This window comes from Amphiprion ocellaris, chromosome 24 (assembly GCF_022539595.1).
Source record: "Amphiprion ocellaris isolate individual 3 ecotype Okinawa chromosome 24, ASM2253959v1, whole genome shotgun sequence".
Taxonomy (NCBI): domain Eukaryota; kingdom Metazoa; phylum Chordata; class Actinopteri; family Pomacentridae; genus Amphiprion; species Amphiprion ocellaris.
In genome coordinates this window covers 20176370-20193737 of record NC_072789.1, presented here as the reverse complement: position 1 = coordinate 20193737, position 17368 = coordinate 20176370, and the positions used below count along the sequence as shown (strand labels likewise).

At 41.3% G+C, this 17368-nt stretch overlaps 1 protein-coding gene across 1 annotated transcript; it reads left to right on the top strand.

Moving 5' to 3' along the window:
• Window positions 1-361: 361 nt before the first annotated feature.
• Window positions 362-16693, top strand: LOC111582838 (indian hedgehog B protein-like). The gene is made up of 3 exons (XM_023291693.3): window positions 362-1254; window positions 6600-6861; window positions 14268-16693. Exons 1-3 carry the CDS (start codon window positions 955-957, stop codon window positions 14963-14965), a joined length of 1260 nt encoding a protein of 419 aa, XP_023147461.2. The 5' UTR covers window positions 362-954; the 3' UTR covers window positions 14966-16693.
• The last annotated feature ends 675 nt before the right edge of the window (window positions 16694-17368 follow it).

The window sequence follows — 17368 nt, the reverse complement described above, 5'->3', positions numbered from 1 at the left end:
GACTGTTGTTCTTTATTATCTGATTGTTGATAACTCAGGTTATTACTCCAGTTATTTAATGTCTCATTATTGATGCTTGGGGTTAATATTATTGATAACTCGGGTTAATATTATTAATAACTCAGGTTAATGTTGTTAATACTTCAGGTTATTCCAGGTGACCGGAGGCTTCTCCTCACCTGCAGCTCAGACTGTTACGTCACTGAGGGTCACCGGGTTTTGCGGGTCTTTTTACGCGCGCACCTGCCCTCCTGCTCGTGCGTCCTGACCCCGAGGACGCGGGTCCAAAAGGACGTGGGGTGAGCGCGCGTCTCGTGTCCGGGTCTCTGTCCGTCCTCCCGGCCGCGGCTCCGGACAGATGAAGGCTTCCGCGGGGCTCCTTCCTCCCCGGTGGGAGGATCGGACGCGGCAGAGGGCAGGTCCAGCAGGGCGCGGTCTCCTTCTTCTCCCGCGGCACCTCATCTGGACTCTAGTCGGACCTTCCCACCGCTGCCAGCCGCAGGGCGCTGCGCCACAGGGCCGCATTGAGAGCAGAGCCGAGAGGCACAAACCGCTGCGGGGAGCCCTCTGACCGCCGGGACCCGGAGCCCGGCCAGCCCACGCACCGCGCGCCTCCGTGTCTGTCTGTCTGTCAGTCTGTCTGTCTGTCGGCCGTTTCTCACAGCTCCGACACGGTGGGGCAGCTTTGAACCTGCCTGCCAAGATAAACTCACCTCGCCTATTTATGCCCCTGCCGCCGCGTGCCCTCTGGACAGGAGCGTGTCGGCGCGCAGAGGACAGGTTCACGGCTCTGCGGCTCGTCTCCAGCGGCGCACTTGGCCACTTTTACGCGCGACGGAATGGCGACTTTCGGGGACCCTGGGATGAGTCCCGCTGCGTTATCTCCACTCTAAGACTAAAGCAAAAAGGGAAGGAGACACTCGTGAAGACGCGCGGCGCGGCTCCGGGGGCGGAATGCTGCTGCCGACGCTGGTGACGTGCCTCGCCGGGTGCGCCTTCCTCCTCTCCCCGGTCAGCGAGGGCTGCGGGCCGGGCAGAGGCTACGGCAAGAGGCGCTCGCCGCGGAAGCTGGCGCCGCTCGCCTACAAGCAGTTCAGCCCCAACGTGGCGGAGAAAACCCTGGGGGCCAGCGGGAGGTACGAGGGGAAGATCACCCGGAACTCGGAGCGCTTCAAGGAGCTCACCCCCAACTACAACCCCGACATCATCTTCAAGGACGAGGAGAACACAGGTGCAGACCGCATGATGACACAGGTAACCGGCTGCTCAAAAACCCCGGTTCTGGTGGAGGATTTCTGCCTCTTATACTCGGTGCACTTTGCCCGGTCTTTAAACGCGTGGACGCTGTTATCTGTTCCGCATTTCTCAAGACTCTCCAGCACAAAAACAATCACTATTTTGCACATTTATGTCGATTTTAAGCCAAAATGAAAAAGGAAAGAAGAATAAACCTCCACTGAATTCGAGAAAATGGCTGGAAAGTCATTTTCTCGAATTCAGTGGAGGTTTCTTCTTTTTTTTGCTTAAAATCTATATAAAGGTGGATTTTCTGATCGCACATGTCACCCTCCAGGTCGATGCGTCTTGTTGACACAGTAGAAGCTGATCTGTGGAGCTCCACTGTGGCCAACTCCGTGCGTAAAAGAGGGGCACCCCCGCCTTGAATGAGAAAAATGCACGAAATTACACAAATGGACGCTTAAATAAGAGAGAAATGACACAAAAATGGCACAAAAGGATGCTAAAATACCACAAAAACACACATAAATGACATGGAAATGACTCAAAAACTAACAAAATTACACAAGATGCTTAAGAGAGAAATGACACAAAAAAGGCACAAGATGATGCTAAAATATCACAAAAAGACACATAGATGACACAAAAACGCACAAAACTACACAAAAGGATGCTTAAATTAGAGAAAAACGCATAAAATTCAGTGGAAGATTTTTTTGTTGTTGCTTTTTCTTCGCTCTTAAGGTGGATTTTCTGATTGCACAAGTCACCCTCCAGGTCGATGCGTCTTGTTGACACAGTAGAAGCTGATCTGTGGAGCTCCACTGTGGCCAACTCCGTGCGTAAAAGAGGGGCAACCCCGTCTAAAAATGTTCGGAAAAGCGGTCGCTCTTAATTAAAACACTGCCCGCTCTGTTTTAACGTCGTGTTTTTTGGTGGAAAAACAGCCAAAAGTTGGTTAAGAGCCCCGGGGTCAAAGCGTGTCCTGATGTTTACCGTTTTTAGCCCCACAGTCGCCTTTTTGGACTGTCAGAAAATTTTTACGACACCGTCACTGATGTGGCCCCGGCTGGAATTTATTTGACTCCCAATTTCCCCAGGAATAAAAGTATTTATATCTGGCTCTGGCGACCGCGGGCTTCCTCCCGTTTATGTCCACAGACAGGACCCACGTGGGGGGAATGAAAGCGCGTAACCCCCCCGAGTCTGGAGCTGTCACCTCGCTGCGCGCACTGCAAGAAATAAGCACAAAGATCGATTTATTCCCAATGAAACAGATTCGACAGCTTTAATGAATCGATTTTGTACTTATTTCTCATTTCCTGCCACCAGAAATGTCTCCAACTCGCAGTAGAAGTAAAATCAGCTGAAATAATGAGTCAAAAGTTCGGATAAATCGTGACATTTTTTGCAGCGCGCACACGCAGCCGCTGACCTGCGCACAATTTATGGGCTCCAAGCCGCAGGAGACAGCCTCCTGTTTGTCTTTTACTATTCCGTGTTACTTTTTTGTTTGTTTTCGCAGCGCACATGTGCAGAAATAGCTTCACTTCGCTTGTGTCGGAGCCTTAATTATGCGGATTTTTTTATTTTTTATTACGGGTTTTATTCGCTTTTTCCTGGGCGCTGAACAGACGCGACTGTAATTAGCTCAATTCACGCCTTCATATGTTCATATGGAAGCTCCTGCAACGCAAACATAATCATTTTAACACAGTTTTAGTAATTATGAGGGTTTTTGTTGTTGGAGATGTGCACAAAAGTTGCTCCAAAGAAGCCAGATTGCGCCCTGTCAGCAAATCAAAGCTTTTAATTTCATAAAATGCTCCAAACAGTGATCCTCCATTTAAATCAAGTGAAGTCGCCTCTGTTTTCGGGAGATTTCGGTCCCTTCTTCTGGAGAAAATGTGACTTTTCGCGGCTCACATAGGCGCGTGTTGTCCAATGTTTGTGCAGCCAGCGGTTTGGTGCTAAAACCACCGTCGGTGTGTATACCTTGAAAGGAAAACCAACAAAAATCTATCGTCTGATTTATGGAGTCCAGCTCGTTCTGCGACCGCACAGAGAAAACACTAGAAATCCACCGCTGGACACCGTGAAAAGGCATCTGTGGCCGCCGAGCCGCGAGCTATTCTTATCACAGCCGCCACGGAAAGAGTCATTTATAGGGTTTAATCCCAGTTTGCAGCCTCAATAGACCCGAGATTCATGAATCGCTGCATCACTAAAAGCTTTGAGGGGCTGCAGGGAACCACGCAGAGCGGATTTAATAAGACTGTCTCATTCTGATTCCTCTCATTGCATGTGACACTCAGTGAAATAAAACCAACAGAACCTTCAGGTTTTATTGAAATCTGAGCGTTTGGACTCAAGAGTTTGGGATTTTGACCTTTAATTGACCAGAAAATTGTAATTTTGGAAACTTTAATTAAATGAAAATGCAAGTTGTGTTAAAACCAAACAAGTGGAATCTTGTTTTACGTTAGAAGATACCAAAATATAAACGTTAAAGGACATTTTTAAAGAAACATCTTGCTAAATTGGAGCTACAAATGTCCATTTATTGAATCTAAATGGTCAAAATCAAACCAAATGCGTGATTATTTACTTAAAACTTCCTCCAGTTTGGATCTAAATCCAACTCCTGTTATATTTGTGCCCTCATTCAGATATTTTTTGTGATTCATCATCTTTGTAAAACAAACAAACTAAAAAGGCCCCATTGGTGTTTTAAAAGCAGCATCAGGTTTGACTAACAGAATTAGTGCCCTCATCTGCCCGATCTGTGCAAACATTTAATGCTTAGTCCCCAACCCTAACACAAATGACATGAAAATAACACAAAAATGCACAAAATTACACAAAAGGATGCTTAAAGAAGAGAGAAATGACAAAATTGCACAAAATGATGCTAAAATACCACAAAAAGACACATAAATGACATGGAGAGGTGTTAAAATGACATGAAAATGACACAAAATTGCACAAAATGATGCTAAAATACTACAAAAAGACACATAAATGACATGGGGAGATGTTAAAATGACACAAAAATGCACAAAATTACACAAGAGGATGCTTAAATAAGAGAAATATGACAAGACACAAAAGACACAAAGAAGTGTTAAAATGACATGAAAATGACACAAAAATGCACAAAACCACACAAAAGAATGCTTAAATAACACAAAAATGACACAAAAAGACACATAAGTGACATGGAGAGGTGTTAAAATGACATGAAAATGGCACAAAAACACACCAAATTGCACAATAGGATGCTTAAATAAGAGAAAAATGACACGATAAGACACAAAATGACACAAAAGCATGCTAAAATACCACAAAAAGACACGTAAATGACATGGAGAGCTGTTAAAATGATGAATAATTGCACAAAACTACAAAAAAGGATGCTTAAACAACACAAAAATGATATGGAGATGTGTTAAAATGACATGAAAACGACCCAAAGAGACAAAAGTAGCACAAAAAATAACACAAGAATGGCACAAAATGGCAAAATTGACACAAAAAGATGCAAAATTAACAAAAAAAAAAAAGATCAAATGAAGCCACTTCCTGGTTATATGAGAAGTATGAGCAAAACAGCTTGTGTGTATTTACAATAAAATGTTGCTTTTTGGTATTTACCATAAACAGAATGTGATGTGAGCATAGAATGCAGTAAAACAGAGCGGACTCTAATGGTAGCAGAAACCTGCCCAGGTGTGTGTGGAGCTCACCTGAGGGACGATGCTGTGGATCACATGGAGGATTTATTTGGACGGATTGGTTCAATAGACCCTCTCACCTCCTGTTTGCTCTCTCTGACCAGACTCTGGGTTTAGAGGGACGCTCAGGACCCGACATAGACTCACCACACAGAGCAAACAGCGGCGGGGCAGCAGTGCATTGTGGGACGTTCTGGAGCCACAGACAAGGGGGAGATGGGGGTCTGGTGGATGCAGCTAGAAGGAGGCTTTGTGGAGAGTCTTTTAAAGTCTGAAGAACATTTTACTTCATTTAACCGACCGAGAAGTAGCGTCAAAATTTACTTTTTAAGGCAGCAAATGTAAAAATAGTCTGTTTGAGAAAATGCATCACTAAAACCCAGCGTTTTTCACTCCTAACTGTGGGTTCATTTTTCACTAAAGTCCTGCAGCTCTACAGAAACAGAATGAAGGAGAAAACTCAAAAATGTCTTCTATGACACAATTAGAATGACACAAAGAGACAAAAACAGCACAAAAGATGCTAAAATAACACAAAAATGACACAAAATGACATGTAGAGGTGTTAAAATGACATGAAAATGGCACAAAAATGCACAAAATTACACAGAGCGCATAAATAACACACAAATGACACAAAAAGACACAAAAAGATCTTAGCATGACATGAAAATGGCACAAAAATGCACAAAACTACACAAAAAGATGCTAAAATAACAGAAAATTGACACAAAAATAATGTATTATTGCTAAGTAACTAAAGCTACCAGATGAGTGTAGTGGAGTATAAACTGCAGTATTTGACAGTATTGGAGCTGAAGAAAATGGAAATTCTGAAGTACTAATATGTGACATGATGTTTAGTTTTAGTATCTGAATAATGTTTACCAGGTGTGTTTCCTCTACTGCAGTGGACATTGGATGGATGGATGGATGGATGGATGGATGGATGGACATTAGATGGATGGATGGACAGATGGACATTGGATGGATGGATGGATGCATGGATGGATGGATGGATGGACATTAGATGGATGGATGGACAGATGGACATTGGATGGATGGACAGACGGACATTGGATGGATGGATGGATGGATGGATGGATGGATGGATGAATGGATGGATAGATGGAAGGATGGATGGACAGATGGACATTGGATGGATGGACAGACGGACATTGGATGGATGTATGGATGGATGGATGGATGGTTGGACGATGGATGTTTGGATGAACAGACATTAGATGGATGGATGAATGGATAGTTGGTTGAACGGACATTGGATGGATGGATGGATGGATGGATGGATGGATGGATGAACAGACATTAGCTGGATGGATGAATGGATAATTGGATGAATGGATATTGGATGGATGGATGGATGGATGGATGGATGAACGGACTTTAGATGGATGGATTGATGGTTGGATGAACAGACATTGGATGGATGGATGGATGGATGAACAGACATTAGCTGGATGGATGAATGGATAGTTGGATGAATGGATATTAGATGGATGGATGGATGGATGGATGGATGGTTGGATGAACAGACATTAGATGGATGGATGCATTTAGTTTTAGTATCAGAGTAATATTTATCCAGATGTGTTTCCTCTGCTGCAGCGCTGCAAAGACAAGCTGAACTCTCTGGCCATCTCGGTGATGAACCTCTGGCCCGGGGTCCGGCTGCGGGTCACCGAGGGCTGGGACGAGGACGGCCACCACTCGGAGGAGTCGCTGCACTACGAGGGCCGGGCGGTGGACATCACCACGTCGGACCGTGACCGGAACAAGTATGCCATGTTGGCCCGGCTGGCGGTGGAGGCCGGCTTCGACTGGGTTTACTACGAGTCCAAAGCCCACATCCACTGCAGCGTCAAGTCAGGTGAGTTCACAGGTCAGAAGCTTTTTAAAAGAGGAAGAGCATGAAGGCGACCTGTGTGGCCCTAAACATACCTGAGTGTTCCAGGACTATAGATTTACTCCCAAAGAAATCCTTGATCGGAGGGTAGGAACAGGACCTGATGGAGGGATTATATATCTCATCTGGCCTGGGAACACAGATAGATAGTTAGGTAGGTAGGTAGGTAGGTAGATTATAGATAGGTAGGTAGGTAGGTAGGTAGGTAGGTTATATAGATAGGTAGGTAGGTAGGTTATAGGTAGGTAGGTTGGTTATAGGTAGGTAGGTAGGTAGGTAGGTAGGTAGGTTATAGATAGGTAGGTAGGTAGGTAGGTAGGCAGACTGTAGGTAGGTAGGTAGGTAGGTAGGTTATAGATAGGTAGGTAGGTAGGTTATAGATAGGTAGGTGGGTAGGTAGGTAGGTAGGCAGACTATAGATAGGTAGGTAGGTAGGTAGGTAGGTAGGTAGGCAGGCAGACTATAGGTAGGTAGGCAGGCTGTAGGTAGGTAGGTAGGCAGACTATAGATAGGTAGGTAGATAGGTAGGTAGGTAGGCAGGCAGACTATAGGTAGGTAGGTAGGTAGGTAGGTAGGTAGATCGTAGGTAGGTAGGTAGGCAGGCTGTAGGTAGGTAGGTAGGTAGGTAGGTAGGCAGACTATAGATAGGTAGGTAGGTAGGTAGGTAGGTCATAGGTAGGTAGGTAGGTAGGTAGGTAGGTAGGTAGGTAGGCAGGCAGGCTATAGATAGGTAGATACATAGATGGAGGTCCTCTATCCTACAACCAAACCATACAAGTGAAGAGCGTACTACTTCAAGTTTAACCTTTAAGTCCTCCTACCTACTCAGCTCTGATTAATTACTCAATTACAACCTGAAACAGCTTCCTGAAATTAGCTTTTTAGCATTTCAGATGACTACTTAAACACTTAGCGTAGCATGGCATCGAACTCAGGTGTCATCGTTGTGAAAAAAAAGTCAAACAACTCCTCTTGAAGTTGACTAATATTGCAGCTTTACGACACAAAGACTCCAAACCTTCACCTTGAACTCACAGAAACACTTAATCTTGTGTAAATAACCAAAAGTCTCCGTAGAAGTTTCACAAACGTCCGCTGCCTTTCCTTTCCTTTCTAACGGTTTACTTTCACCCTCCTTCCCCTGATTACTAACCCTCCTCCTGGAAGTCTCGTGTTTTCTCCTCCATCATCAGCCACTCACTTCGTGTTTCCTCAGCTCAGGTGTCCCTTCTGAAATTCAGCTTCTTTCAGTTGTTTGTGGCTTGCTTGCTTTTCTCACACAGAAGCAGCCTCATGTGTACTTTATACCACCTCATATCGGAGCAGAATTCATGAATCAGGCTGTGCGTGAAGTGTTTCTGTCGTCTATACTAACTTAAAGTTAACCGCTTAGCTACCAAACCACATATCCACCCATTAATTTGCCATGGGTCGATTTAAAATTTGCCACTTTCATTGTCTGTTACTGGTAAAAGGAAACCATTTGGTCACATTTCTGAAATGTCTGCACCATGAGAAGAACAGGAAAACCCTCATTTGTTAACTTTCTAGCAGCACTGTCTTTCATTTTCTGGATGTTTTGTCACGAAACAAACATGTAGTCCATCGTTCTGCTTGTGTGGAAATAGTTTACTTGTGTGTAAATAAACTGGAACAAGGTCAGCTGGGTAGATTGAGACAAGCACAGTCATGCACAGGACACTTTTTGGTAGCTTTGCTAACCGTGCTAATGTTGCTTTAATGTAAGAAGGAAGTTGATTCAGTTGACCTTGTTCCTGGACATTGTATTGATAGACTCTAACTCTTTAACAGGCAGGTTTAGGACATTTACACAGCAAAACTTTTCTGCAGGAGACTAAACAAACTTTTGAAGAGTTTTACTTCTGTTTCCACCAGAGGAATCAGGGTCTAAAAGAAGTTCCAGGGTGATAGTTACACCCCAAGATTGTTGGGTTGGATTGTACTGTGTACTTTCCACAACAGGAATTCGGGGCAGGGGCAAAGTTGCATCAGCATTTGCAGGAACAACTTCCTAAGAATTGCGGTTATGGCATAGAATCCTCCAAATTGGACCACAACATCAATTCCAAGTGCTCCAAAACTACAAAGGTAGACTTAACTGTTGGTTGATGTTAGAGAGAAGAAGACTGCTGCCTGGACTCGGAGAGGCAATAAAAAAAGATTGTCGTCTACTTTCCAGGGCTGCTCAGAAATACCTACCTTGGAGGAGGTGCTTTCTTCTCTCTTGAAAACAGCATTGAAAAAAGTTCTTGAGGTGGATTCTTCTGGATGGAACATGCCAAAAGGTTCAAGTCTCTCTAAGCTGACCTGCAAGTTCCTGTGGCAGAAAATGGCTTGTAAGGACTCCTGAGTAGTTCTTTAAAGATATTATTTGCACCCATGGAGTACAAGAAACCTTTTTTTGTGAAGCTCTACCTGCATTTCAACCAGTGGAACTAGAGTCTAAAAGAAGTTCCACAATAATAGATTTTCTCCCAAAGAAATCCCTGATCGGAGAGTAGAACCAGAATCCCACCTGCTGGAGGGATTATATATCTCATCTGGCCTGGGAACACGACAGACAGACAGACAGACGGACAGACGAACGGACAGACATTAGATAGATAGATGGACGGACATTAGATAGATAGATGGACGGACATTAGATAGATAGATGGACAGATGGATGGACATTAGATAGATAGATGGACGGACATTAGATAGATAGATGGACAGATGGATGGACATTAGATACATAGATGGACGGATGGACAGACATTAGATCGATAGATGGACGGATGGTGGGACATTAGATACATAGATGGACGGACATTAGATAGATAGATGGACAGATGGATGGACATTAGATAGATGGATGGACGGACAGACGAACATTAGATAGATAGATGGGCGGATGGTGGGATGGACATTAGATAGACAGATGGACGGACGGACATTAGATAGATAGATGGACGGAATGATGGAGATTAGATAGATGGATGGACAGACGGACATTAGATAGATAGATGGACGGACATTAGATAGATAGATGGACAGACAGACGGACATTAGATAGATAGATGGACAGACAGACAGACATTAGATAGATAGATTTACAGATGGACGGACATTAGATAGATAGATGGACGGAATGATGGAGATTAGATAGATGGATGGACAGACAGACATTAGATAGATAGATGGACGGACATTAGATAGATACATGGACAGACAGACAGACATTAGATAGATAGATGGACAGATGGACGGACATTACATAGATAGATGGACGGACAGACAGACATTAGATAGATAGATGAACGCATGGAGGGGCGGACATTAGATAGATAGATGGACGGACGGATGGACATTAGATAGAGGGACGGATGGAGGGACGGACATTAAATAGATAGATGGGCGGATGGACGGACATTAGATAGATAGATGGATAGATGGAGGGACGGACATTAGATAGATGGATGGACAGATGGACATTAGATAGATGGACAGATGGATGGACATTAGATAGATGGATGTACAGACAGACAGACATTAGATAGATAGACGGACGGATGGAGGGACAGACATTAGATAGATAGATGGACAGACGGACGGGCATTAGATAGATGGACGGACATTAGATGGATGGATGGGTAGATAGATGGAGGTCCTCTGCAGGTATCTGCAGCCTGTTCTAAGGCGGCCTGGCTCTTCAATCATGGTCCAACCACAAGAACCACCCAAAGAACATCTTTCAAGTCAGTTTTCAGTGGAAAAAACAAGTTCCTGCGCAGGTCTCAACAATCAGCGACTCCAAACTCACCATGCAGACCACCCCAACAGACCTCCATGGTTTTCTTTCCTACACGCTGACAGGACTGGTGTTATGTTGTGGTTGAAGCTGTTGGATTCTCCACTGCAATAGAAACAGAAAGCTCAACAAGTGTTGCTGTAAATGTTAGCACCACCTTGTTCCTGCCTCGACTTCCTGTCGCTTTCTGAAAGTACAAGAATATTGTGGGTTGTTTGACTACTCTGGCGGCATTTTTACAAAACCCGCAACACCAGATTAGCTTATTTGCTTTATGTTCATTGTGTGATGACACAACAACGTGGAGCTACATATCCAGAATCTGTTGATAGATGGTCTGACAACCAAGTCCAAAAGAAATCGATGTTAAAATGTAGTTTTTTACAGTTGATTTATCCATAGTTAAACAGCAGGAACTGGATCCTTTGCCTAATCTTTGTAGGTTTTTATGTGACAATACAGGTCAGTACTTCTAAGCTTCCTTGAGAAGTTCCAAGGGCTTCAGGTGGAAACACAACTTCTAAGAGTTAAAGCACCTCCAGATCTGATCCAGTTGTACAGATATGAAACTTATTATTCGGTTGTTTTTATCTTGTTGCTAGAAAACTGACACATCACAGTCCAGCCTGTTGACAAAAAAATGTGCAGTTAGCTGGAGAAGTAGCACCAGTGTGTCGCCCAGAGGTGGACAGATGTGTGCTGAAAGTCTCGGCCTCTTGTTAAAATACATCAGAAAAACTCCCGCTGACACGTTTTGCTCTGAGTGGTAACTGAGATTTTCCTTTTTCTTTTTCTCCCTTTTTCCTGCTTCATCTCTCCTTTCCCTTCCTCTTCCTCTTCCTCTCTTCTTCCCTCCCAGATCGGGTTGCGAGGGCCCAGTCCTTGACTTGATCAGAAGGGCAACCAATCAAGCTGGTATTTTTTTCCATGTTTTCAATTTCTCCTTTTTTTAAAAAGTTTTTTCTCCTTTTTTCTGCTCAAAATTCCTCAAAAACAAGACAAAGAACAGAAATGGTTTCTTGGGAAGATAAATCTGACCGGCTGAGGAAAAGTTGTCACTGATGAGCTCTTAAAGGTGCTTTAAAGGCGGCGAGAGGAAACGACCACTAGGGGGCAGCACGGACTGGACTGAAAACAGGGAAACATGGGGATTAATGGAGAATATTAACTCTTTTCACCTCAGACTTCAGCTGAGATCGATCCAGGAAGACGTTTAGGAAGGTAATATTTAGGAAAAATGGAACTTTTTTCAAACTTCTCATGTTGAAAAATGGACGTTTTATTGATTAATTTAACCGGTTCTGTGGTTCCTGTAGTCCAGTGGTTCATAAAAACTGGATGCTGCTACTATTAATCTAATGTTACAACCACTTAAGCCATGTTCAGCCTTTTTTTTAGCCATTTATCCATAACTCTCTTATTACATTCCACTAACAATTTCAGAGTGTTGATACTCATGTTCAGCTTTTTTAAAAAAAAATATTATTATTATTATTATTATTATTATTATTATTATTATTATTATTATTATTATTATTATTATTATTATTATTATTGTTATTATTGCTATTAATATTATTATTACAGCTATTATTATTATTGTTTTATATTATATTATTATTATTTCATAATAATTATTGTTTTGTTGTTATTATTAAAAATTATTATTACAGCTATTATAATTTTATAATAATCATTATTTTATTCTTATTAACTATAACAATAATAACAATAATGAAAATAATTATGATTATTACTGGCATTGTTATTTTATATTATGTTATCATTACTTCATAATAATAATTATTTTTTTCTTATTATTTAATATAACAAAAATAACAACAATAATTATTATTATTATTTAATAATAATTATTTTTATTCTTTTATTTATAATAATTTTTTTATTCTTTTTAAACACAATAATAATAATTATTATTTCTGCTAGTATTATTATTATTATTATTATTATTATTATTATTATTATTACTATTTATGCTCTTTATTTTATTGTTAATATTAAATATAATAATGATAATAATAATAACAATAACAATAATCATAATAATACCTTTAATCTAAATTGTTAGATTAAAGGTAAGATAAACTTGAGGGGGAAGTATGATGTAAATAATCTAAAGACTCTCTCACAGGAGAGTTAGGCAATAACAAGGCAACATTTTAAATTTCCCTTAAAAATTAACTGCAAAATGTTGAAGAACACGACTGGAGTGACTTTATTTTACCTCGTGTACAAAGAGACATTTCATATTTCTTTATTTTCTTGACGCAATGAAAATCCATTCTTATTTTAAATCCTGATCTTTCTGCTCGTATACGTGGAACAAAGGACAAAACCGAACTATCAGTCATGTGATCTTTGATGATTAACTCGCTGGCTGAGTTTCTGCTCGGCTCCTTCCTCCTCCAGGTGACTTATCTTATAACCTGGCCTCGGCTCTCCTGCCTTCCCCAAATATTTATCCCAGATAGACTTGAGACGGCCGTCCAAGGTCACTTTCAAGTGTCTGGACTCATTGTCACGAACACAATCCCACCTGGACTCACAACTACAAACACACGGACGCAAACAGGAGCTTTATCAGCTTATTGTTCCTTTAAGTTCAGAGAAGGATAGAAAAAAGTCAATATTTAGCTAAAGGGAGTCACAGAGAATTACTGTGTGCAGGAGGTTGTATGGAAGCTCAGAGCTGCCAAGAAAACAAACAGAAAACTGGTAAATATATTTAGTTAAATGCAAAATGCAGAGTTCATCTTCACATTTATGGCTTTTTCTTTTCTAAATGATTACACACCAAATCAAAACTGTGACTTTGAAAATACATTGTTCTTTATATGGCTACACTGTAAAAAAAAAAAATCTGGCAGCAAATGTGCTTACAACTACTGTAATTGTTAAAACTGTAAAAAAAAAAGTAAAATGATATAATCATTAAAAATGATTTACCATATTTCACTCCTTGATTTAAAAAAAAAAAGTCTTTTAAAAAACAGCAAATGTCTGGAAAATATTTCCACTTCTAGCTGATTTAAATACTGTTAAACTGTGTAATTTTACAGCCAAAGTAGTTTCTGTTTTAAAATCTCAAGTTAAAAAAAAAACAACATTGTGAGAGTAAAGGGAAAAAATTTGATTCTTTATGAGATCAACATGAATAGCCATGTGTCAAACTTTCTTTTAGAAAACTTTTCATAATAAATGTGGTAAATAAAAATATTGACTTGTTAAGTTCTTTCATAATGATGGAATATGATGGGAAATTCTACCATTTAAACAAAAATACATGAATTGTAATAATGAAAATCATAATTTTGACTCATTCGTGGTTCAGCTTTTTTCATCAACTTATCCATTACTTTTAGCTTTTTTGTAGCAGCTTATCAGATACAAACTGCTTAAAAAATAGATTAAAAAAGACTAAAAGTCTAAATTGTGACATTGTCCGTAGAATATTTATGTGATCATGTTTTTGATCCTTCACACTCTAACGTGTTTTCTTCTCATGGCAGTAATGGTTTAAACCCTCTCTGTCCTTCAGACCACTCAGTGGCGGCGAAGTCTGGAGGCTGTTTCCCCGGTGACTCCATGGTAACGGTGGCCGGCGGCGCTCAGAAGCCCATCAGCAACCTGCGACCCGGGGATCGAGTCCTGGCGTCTTCGGGCGGCGATGGCAGCAGCGAGCTGGTGTTCAGTGAAGTCCTGACCTTCCTGGACCGGGACCCGGAGACCCGGAGGCTCTTCTACAGCCTGCAGACAGAATCCGGGGCTCAGCTCCGCCTCACCGCCGCCCACCTGCTGTTCGTGTCCGAGGGGAACTGCTCAGAGGGGGCGGAGCCGACCCACGGCGCCCTCAGGACTGCGTACGCCAGCGACACCCGGCCGGGACAGTGTGTGCTGGTGTCGGAGGGCGAGGCGGGTCGGACGTACCGGGGGGGCCGTCTGTCCCGGATCAGCCGGGTCGGCGTCACGGAGAGGACGGGGGCGTTCGCACCGCTGACCCAGCAGGGGACGCTGGTGGTGGACGGCGTGGTGGCGTCCTGCTACGCCGTGGTGGACCAGCACGCCCTGGCCCACTGGGCCTTCGCCCCGCTGAGGCTCATGCACAGCTGGACCGGGTCCGTCGGGCGCCATGGCGACGGGATCCACTGGTACTCTCAGCTTTTACACTGGCTGGGCAAGAAGCTGCTGGACTCAGGACGCCTCCACCCGCTGGGCGTCGCTCAGGGCGACAGGTGAGGACGGAAACAAGAAAAAACTAACAGAAAGCCACAAATCCAAACCTGAACAGAACCGAGAGGAACCTCCAGGAGATGCTGGGGCTCCTGATGGGAGGTTTTCAGCAGGAAAAAGGGAACTGTGACGTGACTCAGACCAGTTTTTCCAAAATAATAGAAAGAACAACGTGGAAACAGAAAACAAGCAGATGTTTTTATCACTTTTGAAGCACTATGAAGCACCAAACCCTTAAAACTCTACTCTTAAAACACCTAAAGTTTAAAGTACAGGGGTCCTCGACTTACATCGGAGTTCCGTTCCTACGGATCGACATAAGTCGATTTTCACCGTAAGTTGGAACTCCAGCGAAAATGTAAACAAAGCCATTACGTGCATCACAATATCGATCAGTCCTTCGGAAAAGTCATGTTCCAAGCGTTTCATTACATCTAATTTCACTTCCATGTAGACGGCTTTCCTTTTCTTCGACTCATCAGAAGAATCTGACTTACGCTTGGGAGCCATAATGAAGGACAAAAAGTCTGTGAATGTAGCACAATCCAAGGTGGCTACAACCAGAGAATGTAAACAAAGCCGTCTTATAGTGACGTATTCATCCACTCTTCTAGCCAGCTAGTTCCATGTAACCAGTTCCGACAAAGCGCCGTAAGTCGAGGACCACCTGTAATACTTTAAGGTTCACATGACTTTCCCATAAATTCACACATTTATTATCATTTTAAGGTGTTTTTATCGCTGGTGTCCTGGTTTTACATTCAGGGTCTGAGGTATTTATATAACAATACTTGTATTTTATAGGTTTAACCCATATTTATTAGAAATTAATTGATAAATTAATGGAAAGCAGTTAATCAATGAGCGTCATTTAATGAATTAGGCGTAATTTATGTCACAGTTTAAGGACTTTCGATGTGTTTTATTCCCTTAAAAGCATCTAAAATTTGCAGGTAAATTAAAGATTACAATCAATAAATATTGTTGTTAATTTGTTACAGATGGTTAAATTAATAGAAAATGATAAAATAAAAAAAACTTGTTTAAATAAATTTTCTGATTAATTTAAGGTGAATTTATGGAGCTAAACTGCCATAATAATCACCAAAAGCCATGAAAGCATCACTTCTCATGTCTACTGTAAATGTGTCTTTAATATTTTGGTCACTTAAAGCCAATAAAATAATCTAATAAAACGTGATTTTACTAAATTTATCCTTTTAATACTGAGTAAGAATCCCCTTAAATTGTATTAATTTGTACCTGAGCTTGACTCAAAGTTCCAACCTTAATATCACTTTAAATAATATCTTTTTTTGCAATGTAAATGTAAATTAAGGTAACATTATTGATTGATCTGAATATGTTTTTATCCCACAACAACCCCTTAAACAGTGCTGATATTCTATTGAATTCATACTTTAATAATAATCAAAACATTCAGTGACTTTAAGGTAAACTAGTGATATTTTAAGGTGGAGTTTTAAGGGATTGGATTTCATAGTGACGTCCACAGGGATGCTGTGCTCTTTGTAAAAGAAGAAATGTTGTTTTTCTTCCAACAAATGTATGTAACGTACTGCTTTAACACAGAGATTTTAGAGTAAATGATAGAGAGTATTTAAATATTGTTTGTTTACAGAAAATCCAATATGAAGTTATTATTATTATTATTATTATGGGTGAAGAGATATTACAAAGATTTATTTTTGAAATTAAATTATATGGAAATGAGTTGTGTGTTGCTGCTTTTATGTCACATATGAAAGTATTTTAATATACCTTGGAATGTCCTGGACACAGAGAAGACCACAAAATGACCACAACAAGACATGAAATCAACAAAACCACAATAAAAACACACAAAAAGAGGTTTAAAAATCACCACAGAGATGCAAAGTCACCAAAAAAAAACCCAAACAGATGTAAAATGGCCACAAAGTGACGTATATTTACCGAAAAAAGACCACAAAGAGACACCAAATGACCAAAAAAGGCAACAAAGAGATGCAAAGCAACCAAAAAGAGATACAACACAAGCACAAGGACGCAACAAAGGCCACAAAGCGACTCACAGGGAAGCAAATCATCACAAAGAGAGAAAAAATTCCCACAAAAATACATAAAATGACTGCACAAAGGTGCAAAACAACCATAAAAGACAACAAAATCACCACTAAATGTCGACAAAGAGATGCAAAGTCACCATAAAATATGAGAAAAGACGTGATTTATGATTAATTTTAATTTATATAATGTATGATACATAAATGTTTGTATATTTTACATACAGTCTCCGGTTTGTCAGAATAACACTAAATGGAAACTTAATGGAGAATTTACCACAAAGCAGTCATATGATATGTCCCGCCCCTACCCTGAAACAGCCAATCATGTAACCTTGTAACG